The following is a 22,844-nucleotide window of genomic DNA, read 5'->3' on the forward strand; positions in this document are numbered from 1 at the left end:
GATTGGTTGCCTGGTACTGTAAACATCCCCGACTGGAAGCTGTGATGTAAATGTTCTAGCTTTCAGTAGGGTGTTTGCTGCTCCAGGCTTCCTCAGACTCCTAGACTAGTGTTGTTGTTCGTAGATCTAGGGCTGCATTCCAGTCAAAATTAGCACCTTCTCTTCCTCCCATCACTTGGAGTAAACCCTCCAGTGATGTATGTATGGCGGAGTGGATGAGGGAAGAGGTTGCACGTAAAAGTGGATCGGGACCACAGGAGGCTGCTGAGGGGAGGATGGCTCATAATAATGGCCAGAACTGCATGAATGGAATGGCATACGATGTATTTGATACCATTCCGCTCCAGCCATTACCACAAGCCTGTCCTACCCTATTAAGGTGCCACCAACCTCAGGTTTGTATCTTCATTTAAATAACTGAATGTTATTGTTTGTACATCTGTTTCCCAGACAAAAAAAGTGTGTCTGACTCAAGTGAGTGCGCTTTACTTCCAGTTCTACTGCTGTGGAAATGGAAGTATCCTAGCTTCTCCCTTCTGAGTGTAGTTACTGTAAACATCCTACACTCAGCTATAGCCTGTATGGAAGGCTGGGGAGAGGGTGTTTACTTTGACTGGCTTGGACAGCTTCAATCTGCATGGATGGGATTTAATGGATCACTCATGAAGAGATGGAAAAATTTATTTTTGTACAAACAGAAGAAGGCTGCAATTAATTCTCATTGGTAGTTTTTATGAGAAACCTAACATGTAGAAGATGCAATCAATGGATGATATTTGGATGCATTGTCACCGATCAATAATGACAATACAGTTTGTTATTGCAAAAAATTAAACTTTGCAAATGTGTATTGATTGATTGACTGTTTCTTTTATTCCTTGGAATGTTTATAATGTATATCACAGTTTATAGCATACTATTAGCCTAACATTTTTATGGACCTGGTTGAAAATGGTAGTGATTGCTGAAGAAAATGCACATTCATTCACAAATTGAAATGTTTTGCCAGTTAACACACCTGTATTCAAAATCCATGTAGGCTACATTAATTTTAAGCTTAATCATTTCATCACATTATTTATATAAATTACAGTTTTCTACTGTTATGGGAACAAGTTTAATAACCATTGAGCATATATATCTTGGCGTGAGTAACCAATCATGATACTGTACACGATCCCATTCAAAAGAGAAGAATAGAGTGGAAACCTTTTACAAATGTATCAATGGTAGACTATGCCTTCTGGTCATCCCAGCCACAGGGGGAGGGCATCCCAAACCAGCCTGCTTTTCTCTCCACAGGAAGACTATCCGCCATATTTGTTGTCGCAGATTCGCCAGAAACCTTCCTCAAAACAAATAAAAATACGATTTTCAATTACTTATTCAATAAGTAATGTAGATATGTACATTTATTTATGTAACTCTTAGGGTATTACGTTTTATTTTACAAACATGGCGACGTCAACTGCAGGTAAGTACTCGACTCGATTGTTTACCTCTTCGTACAGTACTATCTCGGAGAAATAACATTTCTTAGCTAGGTAAAAGTAGCAAGCTAGCCAACAGATGTAGTCAAATTACTCATGTGGAATTTATTCTATGCTAAAAGTGGGGCACATAATTACCGTGACCAGCCACAACATTGACAGCACATTTATTGCAGCTAAATGTCCGGCCTAGAGTTATTGGATTTAGTTTGTAAAGAAAGTATTTATCACGAAACTGTTCCTGTTTCTCCCAGCGTTTAGCTAGCTTTATTCATACTGCTGAGGAGTCAGGAGTTCAACCATCTTTGCTGTTGCAGTGGTAGCTAAACCTGTCTGGAGAGCTACAGAGTTTGCACAGAGCAAACCAATAAACTATATTGCACTGACCTCATTCCATTTCAGTATTCTCAGCTTGTAGTTGCTAGGCTGGCTTGGATCATGTAGGCCCTAGCTAGGATTGAATTCAGTATTTTGAATGAAAGGTAGGTAGCTAGATGAAAAATATACAGTCCCTGACCAAAGAATGAACCACGCAGAACTAACACTAAACACACTAGGAGACACACACGCACAATGTAAAGGCCAATTCACTGCCAGCCTATTGAAAATATCTAATTTCCATTGAAGTCATTTAGCAGACATTCTTCTCCAGAGCGACATTTTCATTCTCTTTTTCTTGGTACTGGTCCCCCGTGGAAATCGAACCCACAATCCTGGCGTTGCAAGCACCATGCTCTACCAACTGTCAATTAAACTTTCAATGTGTAATGATCTTATTATTAGGCCGTCAACCTTTTCCACAGTCAAATTTGTACATAAACACACATTAATCTTGGCCTGCCTGGCTGTTAATTCACAGGTGGGACTTCCTCCATCTTCATGTGTAAACTGTGCAACCTGTTCTCTCCACACCGAGCACAGCTCCTCTCCCATGTGTCTGAGAAGCACCACACAGAGGGGCTCAACCCTGATGACATCATTGTGGCCCTCATGCCATTGACAGCTCCACTGGAGAAGGGTGGAGGTGAGCACCTCCTCAAAGCAACCAGGGATACTAAGGGTGGAGGTGAGCACCTCTTCAAAGCAGCCAGGGATACTAATGGTGGAGGTGAGCACCTCTTCAAAGCAGCCAGGGATACTAAGGGTGGAGGTGAGCACCTCTTCAAAGCAGACAGGGATACTAAGGGTGGAGGTGGAGGTGAGCACCTCTTCAAAGCAGCCAGGGATACTAATAGTGGAGGTGAGCACCTCTTCAAAGCAGCCAGGGATACTAATAGTGGAGGTGAGCACCTCTTCAAAGCAGCCAGGGATACTAATAGTGGAGGTGAGCATCTCTTCAAAGCAGCCAGGGATACTAAGGGTGGAGGTGAGCACCTCTTCAAAGCAGCCAGGGATACTAATGGTGGAGGTGAGCACCTCTTCAAAGCAGCCAGAGATACTAAGGGTGGAGGTGAGCACCTCTTCAAAGCAGCCAGAGATACTAAGGGTGGAGGTGAGCACCTCTTCAAAGCAGCCAGGGATAATAGGGCATTGCAACAACCGACCGTATTATGGTGTTTCTTTGTTTTTCACCAAAGTTCAACGATCTGAATAATTGGCTACTGAGTGCCTCGGTAGTCCTTCAAACATTTGTAGCAGATTGTAATCTGATTTTGACAGCTCTTTTTAATCCAGGACTAGGCTTAATTTGTGTCTGGGAAACCAGCACTATAGGTCTGTCTTTGTGTAATAGAATGATTGATGGCAGTGATCATATTTCCCCCACAGATAGCCCTGTTAAGAGAAAACGAGGACGTCCTAAGGGCTCAACCAAGAAGATTGTAGCTGATGGGCCCAATGCAGAGACTACTAGCCCCAACCAGAAAAAGCAGAAACAACAGACAGTAGAGGCCCAATCAGAAGCTGGGCCAGTGGACGAGGAAGAACCAGAGGACGACAATGCCCTGGACTGCAAGAAGTGCAACCGAGTGTTCGGCAACAGACGACAGATCATGAAACACATCTGCTTGATAGACCTCAGAGAGGATGAGGATCAGGAGGAGGACAATGGTATGTGTGAAGTCAACTGTTTTATGTCTGTTTAGAACAGATCGGAATAGAATAGTGCTTTATGGTCCATCTAGGGATACGTCCCAAATGGCATCCTCTTCCCTATATAGTTCACTACTTTTTACCAGGGCCCATACACGACATGGCCAAAGGTATGTGGACACCTGCTTGTCAGACATCTCATTCCAAAATCATGGGCATTAATATGGGGTAGGTCCCCCCTTTTGCTGGCATAACAGCCTCCACTCTTCTGGGAAGGTTTTCTACTAGATGTTGTTGGAACATTGCTGCGGGGACTTGCTTCCATTCAGCCACAAGAGTGAGGTTGGGCGATTAGGCCTGGCTCGCAGTCTGCGTTCCAATTCATCCCAAAGGTGTTCGATGGGGTTGAGGTCGGGGCTTTTTGCAGGCCAGTCAAGTTCTTCCACAACGATCTCGACAAACAATTTCTGTATGAACCTCTCTCTGTGTACCCCCCGTATTGTCATGCTGAAACAGGAAAGAGTCTTCCCCAAACTGTTGCCACAAAGTTGGAAGCACAGAATAATCTAGAATGTCATTGTATGCTGTAGCGTTAAGCTTTCCCTTCTCTGGAACTAAGGGGCCCAAACCATGAAAAACAGCCCCAGACCATTATTCCTCCTCCACCTAACTTTACAGTTGGCACTATGCATTGGGGCAGGTAGTGTTCTCCTGGCATCCACCAAACCCAGATTTGTCCATCAGACTGCCAGATGGTGAAGCGTGATTCCACTGCTCCAGAGTCCAATGGCGGTGAGCTTTACACCACTCCAGCCGACACTTGGCATTGCGCATAGGGATCTTAGGCTTGTGTGCAGCTGCTCGGCCATGGAAACCCATTTCATGAAGCTCCCGACGAACAGTTCTTGTGCTGACGTTGCTTCCAGAGGCAGTTTGGAACTCGGTAGTGAGTGTTGCAACAGAGGACAGGCGATTTTTACGTGCCACGCGCTTCAGCACTCGGCGGTCCTTTTCTGTGAGCTTGTGTGGCCTACCACTTTGCGTCTGAGCCGTTGTTGCTCCTAGACGTTTCCACTTCACAATAAAAGCACTTACAGTTGACCGGAGCAGCTCTAGCAGGGTAGAAATTAGACAAACTGACTTGTTGGAAAGGTGGCATCCTATGACGGTGCCACCTTGAAAGTCACTGAGTTCATCAGTAAGGCAATTCTACTGCCAATGTTTGTCTATGGAGATTGCATGGATGTGTGCTCGATTTTATACATGCCCTTCCCGTCAAAGTGTTCCACAGGGATGCTAGCCCATGTTGACTCCAATGCTTCCCACAGTTGTGTCAAATTGGCTGGATGTCCTTTGAGTGGTGGACCATTCTTGATACACACAGGAAACTGTTGAGTGTGAAAAACCCAGCAGCGTTGCAGTTCCTGACACAATCTGGTGCTCCTGGCACCTACTACCATACCCCGTTCAAAGGCACTTAAATCTTTTGTCTTGCCTATTCACCCTCTGAATGGCACACATACAAAATCCATGTCTCTGATTGAAGTGGATTTAGCAAGTGACATCAATAAGGGATCATAGCTTTCACCTGGATTCACCTGGTCAGTCGATGTCATGGAAAGAGCTATATCTATATGTTCACCATCTAAATGTCTATATCCATATGTTCACCATCTAAATGTCTATATCCATATGTTCACCATCTAAATGTCTATATCCATATGTTCACCTGCTAAATGTCTATATCCATATGTTCACCATCTAAATGTCTATATCCATATGTTCACCATCTAAATGTCTACATCTATACCATCTAAATGTCTATATCAATATGTTCACCATCTAAATGTCTATGTCTAAATGTCTATATCTATACAATCTAAATGTCTATACCATCTAAATGTCTATATCAATATGTTCACCATCTAAATGTCTATATCAATATGTTCACCATCTAAATGTCTATATCTATACAATCTAAATGTCTATATCCATATGTTCACCATCTAAATGTCTATATCTATACCATCTAAATGTCTATATCCATATGTTCACCATCTAAATGTCTATATCTATACCATCTATATGTCTACATCTATATGTTCACCATCTAAATGTCTATCTATACCATCTATATGTCTACATCTATATGTTCACCATCTAAATGTCTATATCAATATGTTCACCATCTAAATGTCTATATCTATATGTTCACCATCTAAATGTCTATATCTATACCATCTATATGTCTACATCTATATGTTCACCATCTAAATGTCTATATCTATACCATCTATATGTCTACATCTATATGTTCACCATCTAAATGTCTATATCAATATGTTCACCATCTAAATGTCTATATCTATATGTTCACCATCTAAATGTCTATATCTATACCATCTATATGTCTACATCTATATGTTCACCATCTAAATGTCTATATCTATATGTTCACCATCTAAATGTCTATATCTATATGTTCACCATCTAAATGTCTATATCTATACCATCTATATGTCTACATCTATATGTTCACCATCTAAATGTCTATATCTATACCATCTATATGTCTACATCTATATGTTCACCATCTAAATGTCTATATCAATATGTTCACCATCTAAATGTCTATATCTATATGTTCACCATCTAAATGTCTATATCTATACCATCTATATGTCTACATCTATATGTTCACCATCTAAATGTCTATCTATACCATCTAAATGTCTATATCCATATGTTCACCATCTAAATGTCTATATCAATATGTTCACCATCTAAATGTCTATATCTATACCATCTATATGTCTACATCTATATGTTCACCATCTAAATGTCTATATCTATACCATCTAAATGTCTACATCTATACCATCTAAATGTCTATATCCATATGTTCACCATCTAAATGTCTATATCCATATGTTCACCATCTAAATGTCTATATCCATATGTTCACCATCTAAATGTCTATATCCATATGTTCACCTGCTAAATGTCTATATCCATATGTTCACCATCTAAATGTCTATATCCATATGTTCACCTGCTAAATGTCTATATCCATATGTTCACCATCTAAATGTCTATATCCATATGTTCACCATCTAAATGTCTATATCCATATGTTCACCATCTAAATGTCTATATCCATATGTTCACCATCTAAATGTCTATATCCATATGTTCACCTGCTAAATGTCTATATCAATATGTTCACCATCTAAATGTCTACATCTATACCATCTAAATGTCTATATCAATATGTTCACCATCTAAATGTCTATCCATATGTTCACCATCTAAATGTCTATATCAATATGTTCACCTGCTAAATGTCTATATCAATATGTTCACCATCTAAATGTCTATATCAATATGTTCCCCTGCTAAATGTCTATATCAATATGTTCACCATCTAAATGTCTATATCAATATGTTCCCCTGCTAAATGTCTATATCTATATGTTCACCATCTAAATGTCTATATCAATATGTTCCCCTGCTAAATGTCTATATCTATATGTTCACCATCTAAATGTCTATATCAATATGTTCACCTGCTAAATGTCTATATCAATATGTTCACCATCTAAATGTCTATATCTATACAATCTAAATGTCTATATCAATATGTTCACCATCTAAATGTCTATATCAATATGTTCACCATCTAAATGTCTATATCTATACCATCTAAATGTCTATATCTATACCATCTAAATGTCTATATCTATACCATCTAAATGTCTATATCTATACAATCTAAATGTCTATATCCATATGTTCACCATCTAAATGTCTATATCCATATGTTCACCTGCTAAATGTCTATATCAATATGTTCACCATCTAAATGTCTATATCTATACCATCTAAATGTCTATATCAATATGTTCACAATCTAAATGTCTATATCTATACAATCTAAATGTCTATATCTATACAATCTAAATGTCTATATCTATACAATCTAAATGTCTATATCTATACAATCTAAATGTCTATATCCATATGTTCACCATCTAAATGTCTATATCCATATGTTCACCTGCTAAATGTCTATATCAATATGTTCACCATCTAAATGTCTATATCTATACCATCTAAATGTCTATATCAATATGTTCACAATCTAAATGTCTATCTATACAATCTAAATGTCTATATCTATACAATCTAAATGTCTATATCTATACAATCTAAATGTCTATATCTATATGTTCACCATCTAAATGTCTATATCTATACCATCTAAATGTCAATATCTATATGTTCACCATCTAAATGTCTATATCTATACAATCTAAATGTCTATATCTATACAATCTAAATGTCTATATCTATACAATCTAAATGTCTATATCCATATGTTCACCATCTAAATGTCTATATCCATATGTTCACCTGCTAAATGTCTATATCAATATGTTCACCATCTAAATGTCTATATCTATACCATCTAAATGTCTATATCAATATGTTCACAATCTAAATGTCTATATCTATACAATCTAAATGTCTATATCTATACAATCTAAATGTCTATATCTATACAATCTAAATGTCTATATCCATATGTTCACCATCTAAATGTCTATATCCATATGTTCACCTGCTAAATGTCTATATCAATATGTTCACCATCTAAATGTCTATATCTATACCATCTAAATGTCTATATCAATATGTTCACAATCTAAATGTCTATATCTATACAATCTAAATGTCTATATCTATACAATCTAAATGTCTATATCTATACAATCTAAATGTCTATATCCATATGTTCACCATCTAAATGTCTATATCTATATGTTCACCATCTAAATGTCTATATCTATACCATCTAAATGTCAATATCTATATGTTCACCATCTAAATGTCTATATCTATACCATCTAAATGTCTATATCTATACCATCTAAATGTCTATATCAATATGTTCACCATCTAAATGTCTATATCTATACCATCTAAATGTCTATATCAATATGTTCACCATCTAAATGTCTATGTCTAAATGTCTATATCTATACAATCTAAATGTCTATATCTATACAATCTAAATGTCTATATCTATACCATCTAAATGTCTACATCTATACCATCTAAATGTCTATCCATATGTTCACCATCTAAATGTCTATCCATATGTTCACCATCTAAATGTCTATATCTATACCATCTAAATGTCTATATCTATGTTCACAATCTAAATGTCTATATCTATACAATCTAAATGTCTATATCTATACCATCTAAATGTCTACATCTATACCATCTAAATGTCTACATCTATACCATCTAAATGTCTATATCTATACCATCTAAATGTCTATATCAATATGTTCACAATCTAAATGTCTATATCTATACAATCTAAATGTCTATATCTATACAATCTAAATGTCTATATCTATACAATCTAAATGTCTATATCCATATGTTCACCATCTAAATGTCTATATCTATATGTTCACCATCTAAATGTCTATATCTATACCATCTAAATGTCAATATCTATATGTTCACCATCTAAATGTCTATATCTATACCATCTAAATGTCTATATCTATACCATCTAAATGTCTATATCAATATGTTCACCATCTAAATGTCTATATCTATACCATCTAAATGTCTATATCAATATGTTCACCATCTAAATGTCTATGTCTAAATGTCTATATCTATACAATCTAAATGTCTATATCTATACCATCTAAATGTCTACATCTATACCATCTAAATGTCTATCCATATGTTCACCATCTAAATGTCTATCCATATGTTCACCATCTAAATGTCTATATCTATACCATCTAAATGTCTATATCTATGTTCACAATCTAAATGTCTATATCTATACAATCTAAATGTCTATATCTATACCATCTAAATGTCTACATCTATACCATCTAAATGTCTATATCTATACCATCTAAATGTCTATATCAATATGTTCACAATCTAAATGTCTATATCTATACAATCTAAATGTCTATATCTATACAATCTAAATGTCTATATCTATACAATCTAAATGTCTATATCCATATGTTCACCATCTAAATGTCTATATCCATATGTTCACCTGCTAAATGTCTATATCAATATGTTCACCATCTAAATGTCTATATCTATACCATCTAAATGTCTATATCAATATGTTCACAATCTAAATGTCTATATCTATACAATCTAAATGTCTATATCTATACAATCTAAATGTCTATATCTATACAATCTAAATGTCTATATCTATACAATCTAAATGTCTATATCCATATGTTCACCATCTAAATGTCTATATCTATATGTTCACCATCTAAATGTCTATATCTATACCATCTAAATGTCAATATCTATATGTTCACCATCTAAATGTCTATATCTATACCATCTAAATGTCTATATCTATACCATCTAAATGTCTATATCAATATGTTCACCATCTAAATGTCTATATCTATACCATCTAAATGTCTATATCAATATGTTCACCATCTAAATGTCTATGTCTAAATGTCTATATCTATACAATCTAAATGTCTATATCTATACCATCTAAATGTCTACATCTATACCATCTAAATGTCTATCCATATGTTCACCATCTAAATGTCTATCCATATGTTCACCATCTAAATGTCTATATCTATACCATCTAAATGTCTATATCTATGTTCACAATCTAAATGTCTATATCTATACAATCTAAATGTCTATATCTATACCATCTAAATGTCTACATCTATACCATCTAAATGTCTACATCTATACCATCTAAATGTCTATCCATATGTTCACCATCTAAATGTCTATATCCATATGTTCACAATCTAAATGTCTATCTATACAATCTAAATGTCTATATCTATACCATCTAAATGTCTATATCTATATGTTCACCATCTAAATGTCTATATCTATACCATCTAAATGTCTATATCAATATGTTCACCATCTAAATGTCTATATCAATATGTTCACCATCTAAATGTCTATGTCTAAATGTCTATATCTATACAATCTAAATGTCTATATCTATACCATCTAAATGTCTACATCTATACCATCTAAATGTCTACATCTATACCATCTAAATGTCTACATCTATACCATCTAAATGTCTACATCTATACCATCTAAATGTCTATCCATATGTTCACCATCTAAATGTCTATATCCATATGTTCACAATCTAAATGTCTATATCTATACAATCTAAATGTCTATATCTATACCATCTAAATGTCTATATCTATATGTTCACCATCTAAATGTCTATATCTATACCATCTAAATGTCTATATCAATATGTTCACCATCTAAATGTCTATATCAATATGTTCACCATCTAAATGTCTATATCTATACCATCTAAATGTCTATATCTATACCATCTAAATGTCTATATCAATATGTTCACCATCTAAATGTCTATATCCATATGTTCACCATCTAAATGTCTATATCCATATGTTCACCATCTAAATGTCTATCTGCTCTGTTTTATTGATTGATGCTTAGTTTTCATGATCTCTCCCCCACAGACAAAGAGTTTGAGGCTCAACCTGGCGCAGCAGAAGGCAAAGAGGAGGATAGGGAGAGAAGCTCAAAGAGGCCACGGCCACTCCGCTCTGAGAAGGTTTCCCTTGTGAAGGAGCAGGAACCAGCAGGAGGCACCAAGAACCCCATCATCAGTGTGGTTCTGACCGCTCATGAGGCACTTCCTGGTAAGTTACAACTACATTATCATCAGTGTGGTTCTGACCGCTCATGAGGCACTTCCTGGTAAGTTACAACTACATTATCATCAGTGTGGTTCTGACCGCTCATGAGGCACTTCCTGGTAAGTTACAACTACATTATCATCAGTGTGGTTCTGACCGCTCATGAGGCACTTCCTGGTAAGTTACAACTACATTATCATCAGTGTGGTTCTGACCGCTCATGATGCACTTCCTGGTAAGTTACAACTACATTATCATCAGTGTGGTTCTGACCGCTCATGATGCACTTCCTGGTAAGTTACAACTACATTATCATCAGTGTGGTTCTGACCGCTCATGATGCACTTCCTGGTAAGTTACAACTACATTATCATCAGTGTGGTTCTGACCGCTCATGAGGCACTTCCTGGTAAGTTACAACTACATTATTATCAGTGTGGTTCTGACCACTCATGATGCACTTCCTGGTAAGTTACAACTACATTATCATCAGTGTGGTTCTGACCGCTCATGAGGCACTTCCTGGTAAGTTACAACTACATTATCATCAGTGTGGTTCTGACCGCTCATGAGGCACTTCCTGGTAAGTTACAACTACATTATCATCAGTGTGGTTCTGACCGCTCATGAGGCACTTCCTGGTAAGTTACAACTACATTATCATCAGTGTGGTTCTGACCGCTCATGATGCACTTCCTGGTAAGTTACAACTACATTATCATCAGTGTGGTTCTGACCGCTCATGATGCACTTCCTGGTAAGTTACAACTACATTATTATCAGTGTGGTTCTGACCGCTCATGATGCACTTCCTGGTAAGTTACAACTACATTATTATCAGTGTGGTTCTGACCACTCATGATGCACTTCCTGGTAAGTTACAACTATATTATTATCAGTGTGGTTCTGACCACTCATGATGCACTTCCTGGTAAGTTACAACTACATTATCATCAGTGTGGTTCTGACCACTCATGATGCACTTCCTGGTAAGTTACAACTACATTATCATCAGTGTGGTTCTGACCACTCATGATGCACTTCCTGGTAAGTTACAACTACATTATCATCAGTGTGGTTCTGACCACTCATGATGCACTTCCTGGTAAGTTACAACTACATTATCATCAGTGTGGTTCTGACCACTCATGATGCACTTCCTGGTAAGCTACAACTACATTATCATCAGTGTGGTTCTGACCACTCATGATGCACTTCCTGGTAAGTTACAACTACATTATCATCAGTGTGGTTCTGACCACTCATGATGCACTTCCTGGTAAGCTACAACTACATTATCATCAGTGTGGTTCTGACCACTCATGATGCACTTCCTGGTAAGCTACAACTACATTATCATCAGTGTGGTTCTGACCGCTCATGAGGAACTTCCCGGTAAGTTACAACTACATTATTATCAGTGTGGTTCTGACCACTCATGATGCACTTCCTGGTAAGTTACAACTACATTATCATCAGTGTGGTTCTGACCGCTCATGATGCACTTCCTGGTAAGTTACAACTACATTATTATCAGTGTGGTTCTGACCACTCATGATGCACTTCCTGGTAAGCTACAACTACATTATCATCAGTGTGGTTCTGACCGCTCATGATGCACTTCCTGGTAAGTTACAACTACATTATTATCAGTGTGGTTCTGACCACTCATGATGCACTTCCTGGTAAGCTACAACTACATTATCATCAGTGTGGTTCTGACCGCTCATGAGGAACTTCCCGGTAAGTTACAACTACATTATTATCAGTGTGGTTCTGACCACTCATGATGCACTTCCTGGTAAGTTACAACTACATTATCATCAGTGTGGTTCTGACCGCTCATGATGCACTTCCTGGTAAGTTACAACTACATTATTATCAGTGTGGTTCTGACCGCTCATGATGCACTTCCTGGTAAGCTACAACTATATTATGGATGCGCCCCAAATGGCACCCTACTACCTACATGGTGTGCTACTTTTGACCAGGGCCCATAGGGAATAGGCTGTAGGGAATAGGGTGCCATTGGGGATGCACATGGATCAACCAGAGGATCTTCAGATTTTATCCAGAAAAGTATAGATTCACAATGTTGCTGTTGGTACATTTTCAGAGTTTTATGTATGAAAAATCAGGAAAGTTTATAGTCTATGTATTCCCGATGACTTGTCTTTGTACCTAGGCTGTCTAAACGTTTATCTGTCTGTGTATTTGTTTATTTAGGTGCGACAAGGATAGTGCCGATCGAGGCCACCCCGGCTGAGCCGGTTGCTACAGCAGACACAGACCCTCAGGAGGCAGGACAGAAGAGAGGATTTCAGGAATATTCCATACAACAAGCTGCTTATGAAGTGCCATTAAAGTCAAACAGGTACAGACGTTTGGGTTGTACACCACACAGCAGATGAAGATAAAGTACCCAGACTGTATTGTGGCATTAAGAAACATAATGATGGCTTTAGTGAACTGAATCAATGGCATAGTCTAGGCTACTATATGTAACACTTTAATGGATGTGTCAACAACAGATTTCAGCATTGTTACTGTAAATACAAACATGTTTTTGCTATAGCTCAAATAGAATTTTGGCAAGTTACTTTGTAAAAACAGCAACACATATTTGGTTGTACTGTATGTGTATTGCAACATTCCTCGTTCATACAGAATAGGCCAGACCCAGTTGAAGATCTTCACCTGCGAATACTGCAACAAGGTCTTCAAGTTCCGCCACTCCTTGCAGGCCCATCTGCGAACCCACACCAACGAGAAGCCCTTCAAGTGCCCACACTGCGACTACGCCAGCGCCATCAAAGCCAACCTCAGCGTTCACATGCGCAAGCACACGGGAGAGAAGTTCAGCTGTGAACACTGCTCCTTCCAGTGCCTCAGCAAGGGCCACCTCAAGGTGCACGTGGAGAGAGTTCACCACAAGATCAAGCAGCACTGTCTCTTCTGCAAGAAGAAGTACTCTGATGTGAAGAACCTGCTCAAACACATGAGGGAGAGCCACGACCTAGAGGACAAGAAGGTGAAGGACCGCTCTCTTTTTACAAATCTATCATATGCCTTTATACTGTCTTTATTATGAGATGTTATTAATAACATGTATTATTATGAAGGTGAAGGACTCGTACCATGAGTACAGTCTACAGACCAGAGAAGGCAAGAGGCAGCTCCTCTACGACTGCCAGATCTGCGACCGCAAGTTCAAGAACGAGCTGGACCGTGACCGCCACATGATGGTCCACGGTAGCGAGAGGCCGTTCGGCTGCGAGCTGTGTGACCACGGCTGCACCAAGTTCCAGGCTCTCCAGGCTCACGTCCGTAAGCATCCCTTCCTCTACGTGTGTGCCGCCTGCCAGCAGAAGTTTGTCAGCTCCGTGCGGCTGAAGGCCCACCTGAAGGAGGCTCACCCAGAGTCAGAGGAGGCGGCTGGGTTCTCAGAGTCCATCAACAGCAGCTTCTGTCTGCTGGAGCCGGGGGACGACATCAAGAGAGAGATGCTGAGGCAGGATGAGATCAGAATGGCTGAGGAGCTATCTCTACTCAACGCCCAGCAGGAGCAGGAGGAGGCCCTCGCTGGTGACCCTTCAGAGGAGCAGGAGGAGGCCCTCACTGGTGACCCTTCAGAGGAGCAGGAGGAGGCCCTCACTGGTGACCCTTCAGAGGAGCAGGAGGAGTCCCTCACTGGTGACCCTTCAGAGGAGCAGGAGGAGGCCCTCACTGGTGACCCTTCAGAGGAGCAGGAGGAAGCCCTCACTGGTGACCCTTCAGAGGAGCAGGAGGAGGCCCTCACTGGTGACCCTTCAGAGGAGCAGGAGAAGGCCCTTGGTGATGAGCCTTCAGAGGAGCAGGAGGAGGGGGAGGGAGAGGAACAGGAGGAAGGGCTGGGAGAGGGGGAGGAACAGGGAGAGGGGCTGGGGGATGAGGAGGAACAGGTGGTCCCTGATCCGGGCCCTGAGGGGCAGACTGTAGAGACATGCGTGTTGAACCAACCTGTACAAGAGACTGAGACTCTACAAGACAGAACTGAGCCAATCAGTCCTGAACAAACCCAGACAGCAAGCAAAGGCACGACCCAGGAAGTAATCAGTGAGGAGAGACTTGATAAGACACTGGTGGAGGAAGACAAGCCTCATGGGGAGAATAACGTCATTGTGGCTGAACAAGATACTTTGGTAGAAAGGCCTTCAGGCAAGGAGGAGTCAGTGGGCCACCAGCAGCATCCAGAAGAAGACAAAAGTTCTTCATCAACATCACAAGGTCATGTTGAGGAGACTCTCCGGTCTTTGGTTCTGATTCAGGGGGAGGTCATAGGTCAAACAAACGCTTCAGCTGGCCCACAAGGAGAAGATGGCACAACGGAGGAGAGGAGCGCTTTCCAACAGATTCTAGATAAGTTGCAGAAAAGGCAGCTGAACATGGTTGTCTTTGACAGAATCCGAAAAGTATACGGGGACCTGGAATGTGAATACTGTGGTAAGAATATATCACACAAATATATTGACATACAAATCATTTTTCTAGCGGTATAAGTTGCATTTTTACAAGTTTGTAATTTCAGCTATTTCATCATTTCCTATGTGTTGGTAATTCATCTGTAAAGCAGCTGGTTTTTTAGCCACATGTTTTTTTGTTCCCCGTCTAGGAAAGCTCTTCTGGTACCAAGTGCACTACAACATGCATGTGCGTACTCACACAAAAGAGCATCTACATTACTGTACCCAGTGCAGCTATTCTTCCATCACCAAGAACTGTCTGAAGCGACATCTGATCCAGAGACACAGTAACATCCTGCTCCAGTGCCCCATGGAACACTGTCAGTACTGCACACCTGACAAGTACAAGCTGCAGGCCCACCTCAAAACACACTTTGACAACGTGAGTCTGGGGCCCAAATGGAACCCTACTTTTGACCAGGGCCCATAGGGGTCACATAATCTGATCATTATTACATTGAAATGTCTGTTTGTTGACGATTGTGGACTCTTAACATCATCAATTTAATCCAATATTAAGGAGAAGAAAAGCTTTGCTTGCCCTGTGTGTGAGGAAACGTTCACTGAAGATAAACTTAAACATCATATCAAGAACTTTCATCCAGGTAAGAGACCGGATCTAAGCCCCATCTTTGTTTGGTGTTCTATTACAACAGCAGAACGTTAATGATGTTTAAATCCAAAATATCATACCCATTTCCTGATTGGAGCCAGGAAGGTAAATAAGCCTTGTCAGAGCCAGAACGGCCCATAGGGCAGGAGCCTATCCTATTTCTGAATCTTGAGGCAGCTTTAATGTACATGTACAGCCCCTGGGCAGGACACTAGCTATGTAGGTAAAACCATCTCTTACCTGCAGATACGCCGATGAACACCATCTCCGAGACGCTTGGGGTGAGGGTGCAGATGAAGGGCTTGATCGGGAAGAGAGCTTCTAAGTGTCCTTACTGTGACAGCTACTTCATGAGGAACGGAGCTGATCTGCAGCAGCACATCTGGGCTCACCAAGGTAGGACAATCAATCTCATTAGGCTGCGTACCAAATGCCATCCTATTCCCTATAATGACTTCTACTGTTGGACTCTGTGGTGGCCCGAAGTGGATTTCTACACCTGCTAAAAGGCAATAGCAACTACCACACTTTTTAGAGGAAAGTTTTACTTGCAACGAATGTGATGTGTGGTTGTCTTATCGCTGTGATGTGTGGTTGTCTTATCGCTGTGATGTGTGGTTGTCTTACCGCTGTGATGTGTGGTTGTCTTACCGCTGTGATGTGTGGTTGTCTTACCGCTGTGATGTGTGGTTGTCTTACCGCTGTGATGTGTGGTTGTCTTACCGCTGTGATGTGTGGTTGTCTTACCGCTGTGATGTGTGGTTGTCTTACCGCTGTGATGTGTGGTTGTCTTACCGCTGTGATGTGTGGTTGTCTTACCGCTGTGATGTGTGGTTGTCTTATCGCTGTGATGTGTGGTTGTCTTATCGCTGTGATGTGTGGTTGTCTTATCGCTGTGATGTGTGGTTGTCTTACCGCTGTGATGTGTGGTTGTCTTACCGCTGTGATGTGTGGTTGTCTTACCGCTGTGATGTGTGGTTGTCTTACCGCTGTGATGTGTGGTTGTCTTACCGCTGTGATGTGTGGTTGTTCTACCTACCTTAGTTGAATGCACTGACTGTAAATCACTCTGGATTAGAGTGTCTGCTAAATGACCGAAATGTAAAAGCCACTGTATCTCTTCCCTGTTAGGAGTGAAGCCCTTCAAGTGTTCCCTGTGTGACTACGCCAGCCGCAGTAAGAGCAACCTGAAGGCCCACATGAGCAGACACACCACGGAGAAGACACACCTGTGTGACATGTGTGGCAAGAAGTTCAAGTCCAAGGTCACTCTGAAGAGCCACAAGCTGATGCACACAGAGGACGGTGAGAGAAAACCCACAAACACGTTGAGATCTAGGATGAGTCCCAAATGGTACGCTATTCCCTATATAGTGCACTACTTTTGACCAGAGTTTCTGGTCAAAAGTAGTGCACTATATAGGGCTCTGGTCAATAGAAGTGCACTATATATGGAATAGGGTGCCATTTGGGATCTAGTGGGGGTAGTTAACATGTAAGCATTTTATCTTTGACTGTACTAACCAGCAGGTGAGTATTGTCGTCCTGTCTCTGTCCCTCCATACTGTAGGTAAGCAGTTCAAATGTACAGAGTGTGATTACAGCGCTGCACAGAAACCTCTACTGGTACGACACATGGAGCAGCACGCCTCTTTCAAGGTAATCAGGCTGTCTCTATATAAAGCTTTTATAATACAGTCACTAGCATCAATGTATCAACACCAGCCTCTAACAAGTTAAACTTCCACTGCCATGAAATACACTGGACAGATTAAGGGAGCACACAATGTTCCCTTTCTAGTCTTCATTATTGTTGGAAGCCAATTGGAATGTGTTTTCCACAGCCCTACCGCTGTGGCCACTGTCACTACTCCTGTAACATAGCAGGACCCCTGAAGAGACATTACAGCAAGAAGCACCCCAACCAGGAGTACTGTAACGCAGGGCCTGGGCCAGCCACCTCTGAGGCTGTGGAGCAGCAAGGTGAGTCGCTCAGCAGAGACACACTTAGCAGACGCTCTTATCCAGAAAGACTTAGTCAATGTATTCAACTAAGTTTAATAGGGGGAAACAAGTCTTGTTTTCTCTACCTTCTTGCCCTTTGTGCTGTTGTCTGTGCCCAATAATGTTTGTACCCTGTTTTGTGTTGCTACCATGTTGTGTTGTCATGTGTTGCTATGTTGTTGTGTTAGGTCTCTCTTTATGTTGTGTTGTCATGTGTTGTTGTGTTAGGTCTCTCTTTATGTTGTGTTGTGTGTTGCTATGTTGTTGTGTTATGTCTCTCTTTATGTTGTGTTGTTGTGTTAGGTCTCTCTTTATGTTGTGTTGTCATGTGTTGTTGTGTTAGGTCTCTCTTTATGTTGTGTTGTCATGTGTTGTTGTGTTAGGTCTCTCTTTATGTTGTGTTGTGTGTTGCTATGTTGTTGTGTTATGTCTCTCTTTATGTTGTGTTAGGTGTCTCTTTATGTTGTGTTGTCATGTGTTGTTGTGTTAGGTCTCTTTATGTTGTGTTGTCATGTGTTGCTATGTTGTTGTGTTAGGTCTCTCTTTATGTTGTGTTGTCATGTGTTGCTATGTTGTTGTGTTAGGTCTCTCTTTATGTTGTGTTGTCATGTGTTGCTATGTTGTTGTGTTATGTCTCTCTTTATGTTGTGTTGTTGTGTTAGGTCTCTCTTTATGTTGTGTTGTCATGTGTTGTTGTGTTAGGTCTCTCTTTATGTTGTGTTGTCATGTGTTGCTATGTTGTTGTGTTAGGTCTCTCTTTATGTTGTGTTGCTATGTTGTTGTGTTAGGTCTCTATGTTGTGTTGTCATGTGTTGTTGTGTTAGGTCTCTATGTTGTGTTGTCATGTGTTGTTGTGTTAGGTCTCTTATGTTGTGTTGTCATGTGTTGTTGTGTTAGGTCTCTCTTTATGTTGTGTTGTTGTGTTAGGTCTCTCTTTATGTTGTGTTGTCATGTGTTGCTATGTTGTTGTGTTAGGTGTCTCTTTATGTTGTGTTGTCATGTGTTGTTGTGTTAGGTCTCTATGTTGTGTTGTTGTGTTAGGTCTCTCTTTATGTTGTGTTGTCATGTGTTGCTATGTTGTTGTGTTAGGTCTCTCTTTATGTTGTGTTGCTATGTTGTTGTGTTAGGTCTCTCTTTATGTTGTGTTGTTGTGTTAGGTCTCTATGTTGTGTTGTCTCTCTTGTCGTGGTGTGTTTTGTCCTATATTTACATATATATATATATATTTTTTAAATCCCAGCCGCCGTCCCCGCAGGAGGTATTTTGCCTTTTGGTAGGCCGTCATTGTAAATAAGAATTTGTTCTTAACTGACTTGCCTAGTTAAATAAAGGTTAAATTTTAAAAAATCAGTCATGTCAGTTCCAGTAGACCCATCTCCAAAATAAAACCTGTAATCAGTCTTTACTCAGTAAAACAGAGGACCTGGAATCGGTCTTGACTCAGTAAAACAGAGGACCTGGAATCGGTCTTGACTCAGTAAAACAGAGGACCTGGAATCGGTCTTGACTCAGTAAAACAGAGGACCTGGAATCGTTCTTGACTCAGTAAAACAGAGGACCTGGAATCGGTCTTGACTCAGTAAAACAGAGGACCTGGAATCGGTCTTGACTCAGTAAAACAGAGGACCTGGAATCGGTCTTGACTCAGTAAAACAGAGGACCTGGAATCGGTCTTGACTCAGTAAAACAGAGGACCTGGAATCGGTCTTGACTCAGTAAAACAGAGGACCTGGAATCGGTCTTGACTCAGTAAAACAGAGGATCTGGAATCGGTCTTGACTCAGTAAAATAGAGGACCTGGAATCGGTTTTGACTCAGTAAAACGAGGACCTGGAATCGGTCTTGACTCAGTAAAACAGAGGATCTGGAATCGGTCTTGACTCAGTAAAACGAGGACCTGGAATCGGTCTTTACTCAGTAAAACAGAGGACCTGGAATCGGTCTTGACTCAGTAAAACAGAGGACCTGGAATCAGTTTTGACTCAGTAAAACGAGGACCTGGAATCGGTCTTTACTCAGTAAAAACAGAGGAGAAACCTGCACACTGTTTCTGTTCCCTATGAAAATGTTCTTATTAAATTACTAATACAAGTGCTTTGGTACATGTCTCTCTCCAACCAGGTAGTGTCCTATGTGAGACTGTCCTGTATCTCTAGGTAGAGTGAAGTGTCCTGTGTGTGACTATGTCCTGTATCTCTAGGTAGAGTGAAGTGTCCCATGTGAGACTGTCCTGTATCTCTAGGTGGAGTGAAGTGTCCTGTGTGAGACTGTCCTGTATCTCTAGGTGGAGTGAAGTGTCCTGTGTGAGACTGTCCTGTATCTCTAGGTAGAGTGAAGTGTCCTGTGTGAGACTGTCCTGTATCTCTAGGTAGAGTGAAGTGTCCTGTGTGAGACTGTCCCGTATCTCTAGGTAGAGTGAAGTTTCCTGTATCTCTAGGTGGAGTGAAGTGTCCCGTATCTCTAGGTGGAGTGAAGTGTCCCGTGTGTGACTATGTCCTGTATCTCTAGGTGGAGTGAAGTGTCCCGTGTGTGACTGTCCTGTATCTCTAGGTAGAGTGAAGTGTCCCGTGTGTGACTATGTCCTGTATCTCTAGGTGGAGTGAAGTGTCCCGTGTGTGACTATGTCCTGTATCTCTAGGTGGAGTGAAGTGTCCCGTGTGTGACTATGTGTACGGTACCAAGTGGGAGATGAACAGACACCTGAAGAACAAGCATGGCCTCAAAGTGATTCAGAGTGACGTGCTTGGTCTCAACCAATGGGAGGTAAGGTTTCATACAGTCACGGCATGGTGATATATATATGGTCAATATTAAGATGTTTTTCTATGTCTAGACACCGTGTTAAGTGTGTGTGTGTTCTGAGGTGGTGGAGCAGTCGGTGGAGGAGCCCCTTACCCAGTACCTCCACATCACTGAGACAGAGGACCCTCAGGGGACCGAAGCTGCCGTGTCGGCCCTCCAGGACCTCAGGTTCACAGAGAACGGTTAGGACAAGTAGTCAGCACTTAAGTTAGCCTGGTCCCAGATCTGTTTGTACTCTTGCCATTGCTCCTTGTCAAGCCACATACAACAGAGTGACAAAGAGTTGATGTATCCTTGGTTTCCCTCACTGTGTTTAATGTATTGGAATGCTCTGCTTAGGGGTGGTGTCGACCACCACAGAAGGGCTGGATCCCACAGCGGTTAACATCCTGCACCAGATCATTGAGCTGGGGGCAGAGTCTAATGATGCCACAGCAGCCTCCATGGTGGCCATGGTCCCTGGCAGAGTGACCGTGGTGGAGCAGGTAAGAGCATGGTCAAACGTAGTGCACTATAAAGGGAATAGGGTGCCAATAGTGCACTACTTTTGACCAGGGCCCTCTGGTCAAACGTAGTGCACTATAAAAGGGAATATGGTGCTTGGGCCCTTGTCAATAGGGAATATGTTGCCATTTAGGACATCACATTCCAATCCTCTTTCCACCATCTTCCAGGTGACTGAGGAGGAGGAGCAGGGGAGCCACACTGTGATGATCCAGGACCCCTTCCAGCAGACAGCCTCCATGGGGCTGGGTGAGGAGCACCATCTGGTGGTGTCGTCTGATGATGTGGAGGGCATGGAGACGGTCACCGTGTACACTCAGGGAGAGGACGCCTCCCAGTTCATTGTCTATGTCCAAGAGGCTGTGCAGACCGAGGAACATACTGTGGAATCTATCTGAGCAGGACAGAGCGTTGGTGCAGGCATGGAGGAGCAGTCAACAGTTTCATCCCGGGTCATTCAGTAGGTGGAAGACGGGGAGATGTTACCTGAACTTGTCCAATTAGAACATAGATTTGTATTGTTCCGTTGCTAGACATTTTTCTACAGTGTGCCCTATTGAACTCCACCCTGGCTTGCTCTATGAAACCCACAACCAATCTCCAATGGCTTTGATTGGAATAACATAGTGGCTTGAAATGTATCATTTCATCGCTTATGCCTTTTCTCTGTGATTAGCATTTCCTTATGTTAATTCAACTTAATATATCAAAGGCTTTTCTTAGAAAACAAGATTGGAATGTACTTTTTATACAAGTGTATAAGTAATTTAGTAAGGGAATAAAATGTGGATAATTCAAATATTCATGGCGGGATTCAATCTGTAACGCTGTCGACAATGAGCCTTTGAAAGGCTATGTTACCGCGTTCACAGAGATCCCATTCAAGGCAAACGCTGCAGAGGTCATCTTAATCGGAAATGACCTTTTAAAATGACAAGAGCCTTTTCAGATTACATCTCAGCCTTACAACATAGTTGCAGTTTTGGCATGATGTGCCTTTAATGTTTACAACGGATCATTTACAGGACTGGATTCTTTATAGGACTAGATTGTTGATCATGTTTTTCTATACACCCCCCCATCCTGTTGACTAATATTTCTACACCTATTGGAATGGTAGTCAATGAACAATTAAATGGATCATGACAAACTC

At 40.7% G+C, this 22,844-nt stretch overlaps 1 protein-coding gene across 1 annotated transcript; it reads left to right on the forward strand.

Annotated features, from left to right (window-relative positions):
• Positions 1-1,331: 1,331 nt before the first annotated feature.
• LOC120031662 (zinc finger protein ZFAT-like) lies at positions 1,332-22,843 on the forward strand. The gene is made up of 18 exons (XM_038977457.1): positions 1,332-1,474; positions 2,350-2,556; positions 3,258-3,539; positions 11,087-11,269; positions 13,493-13,640; positions 13,934-14,297; positions 14,389-15,119; positions 15,174-15,748; positions 15,918-16,150; positions 16,289-16,373; positions 16,628-16,777; positions 17,513-17,686; positions 17,952-18,040; positions 18,226-18,364; positions 21,024-21,148; positions 21,249-21,369; positions 21,527-21,672; positions 21,862-22,843. Exons 1-18 carry the CDS (start codon positions 1,456-1,458, stop codon positions 22,087-22,089), a joined length of 3,999 nt encoding a protein of 1,332 aa, XP_038833385.1. The 5' UTR covers positions 1,332-1,455; the 3' UTR covers positions 22,090-22,843.
• Position 22,844: the final 1 nt, after the last annotated feature.

This window comes from Salvelinus namaycush, chromosome 37 (genome assembly GCF_016432855.1).
Source record: "Salvelinus namaycush isolate Seneca chromosome 37, SaNama_1.0, whole genome shotgun sequence".
NCBI lineage: Eukaryota > Metazoa > Chordata > Actinopteri > Salmoniformes > Salmonidae > Salvelinus > Salvelinus namaycush.

Excerpts from the sequence above, each read along its gene's own strand:
- LOC120031662 (XM_038977457.1), top strand. Across the intron at positions 15,749-15,917 it reads CCTGGAATGTGAATACTGTG|GAAAGCTCTTCTGGTACCAA; the intron begins GTAAGAATATAT and ends TTCCCCGTCTAG. Across the intron at positions 21,370-21,526 it reads CCTCAGGTTCACAGAGAACG|GGGTGGTGTCGACCACCACA; the intron begins GTTAGGACAAGT and ends TGCTCTGCTTAG.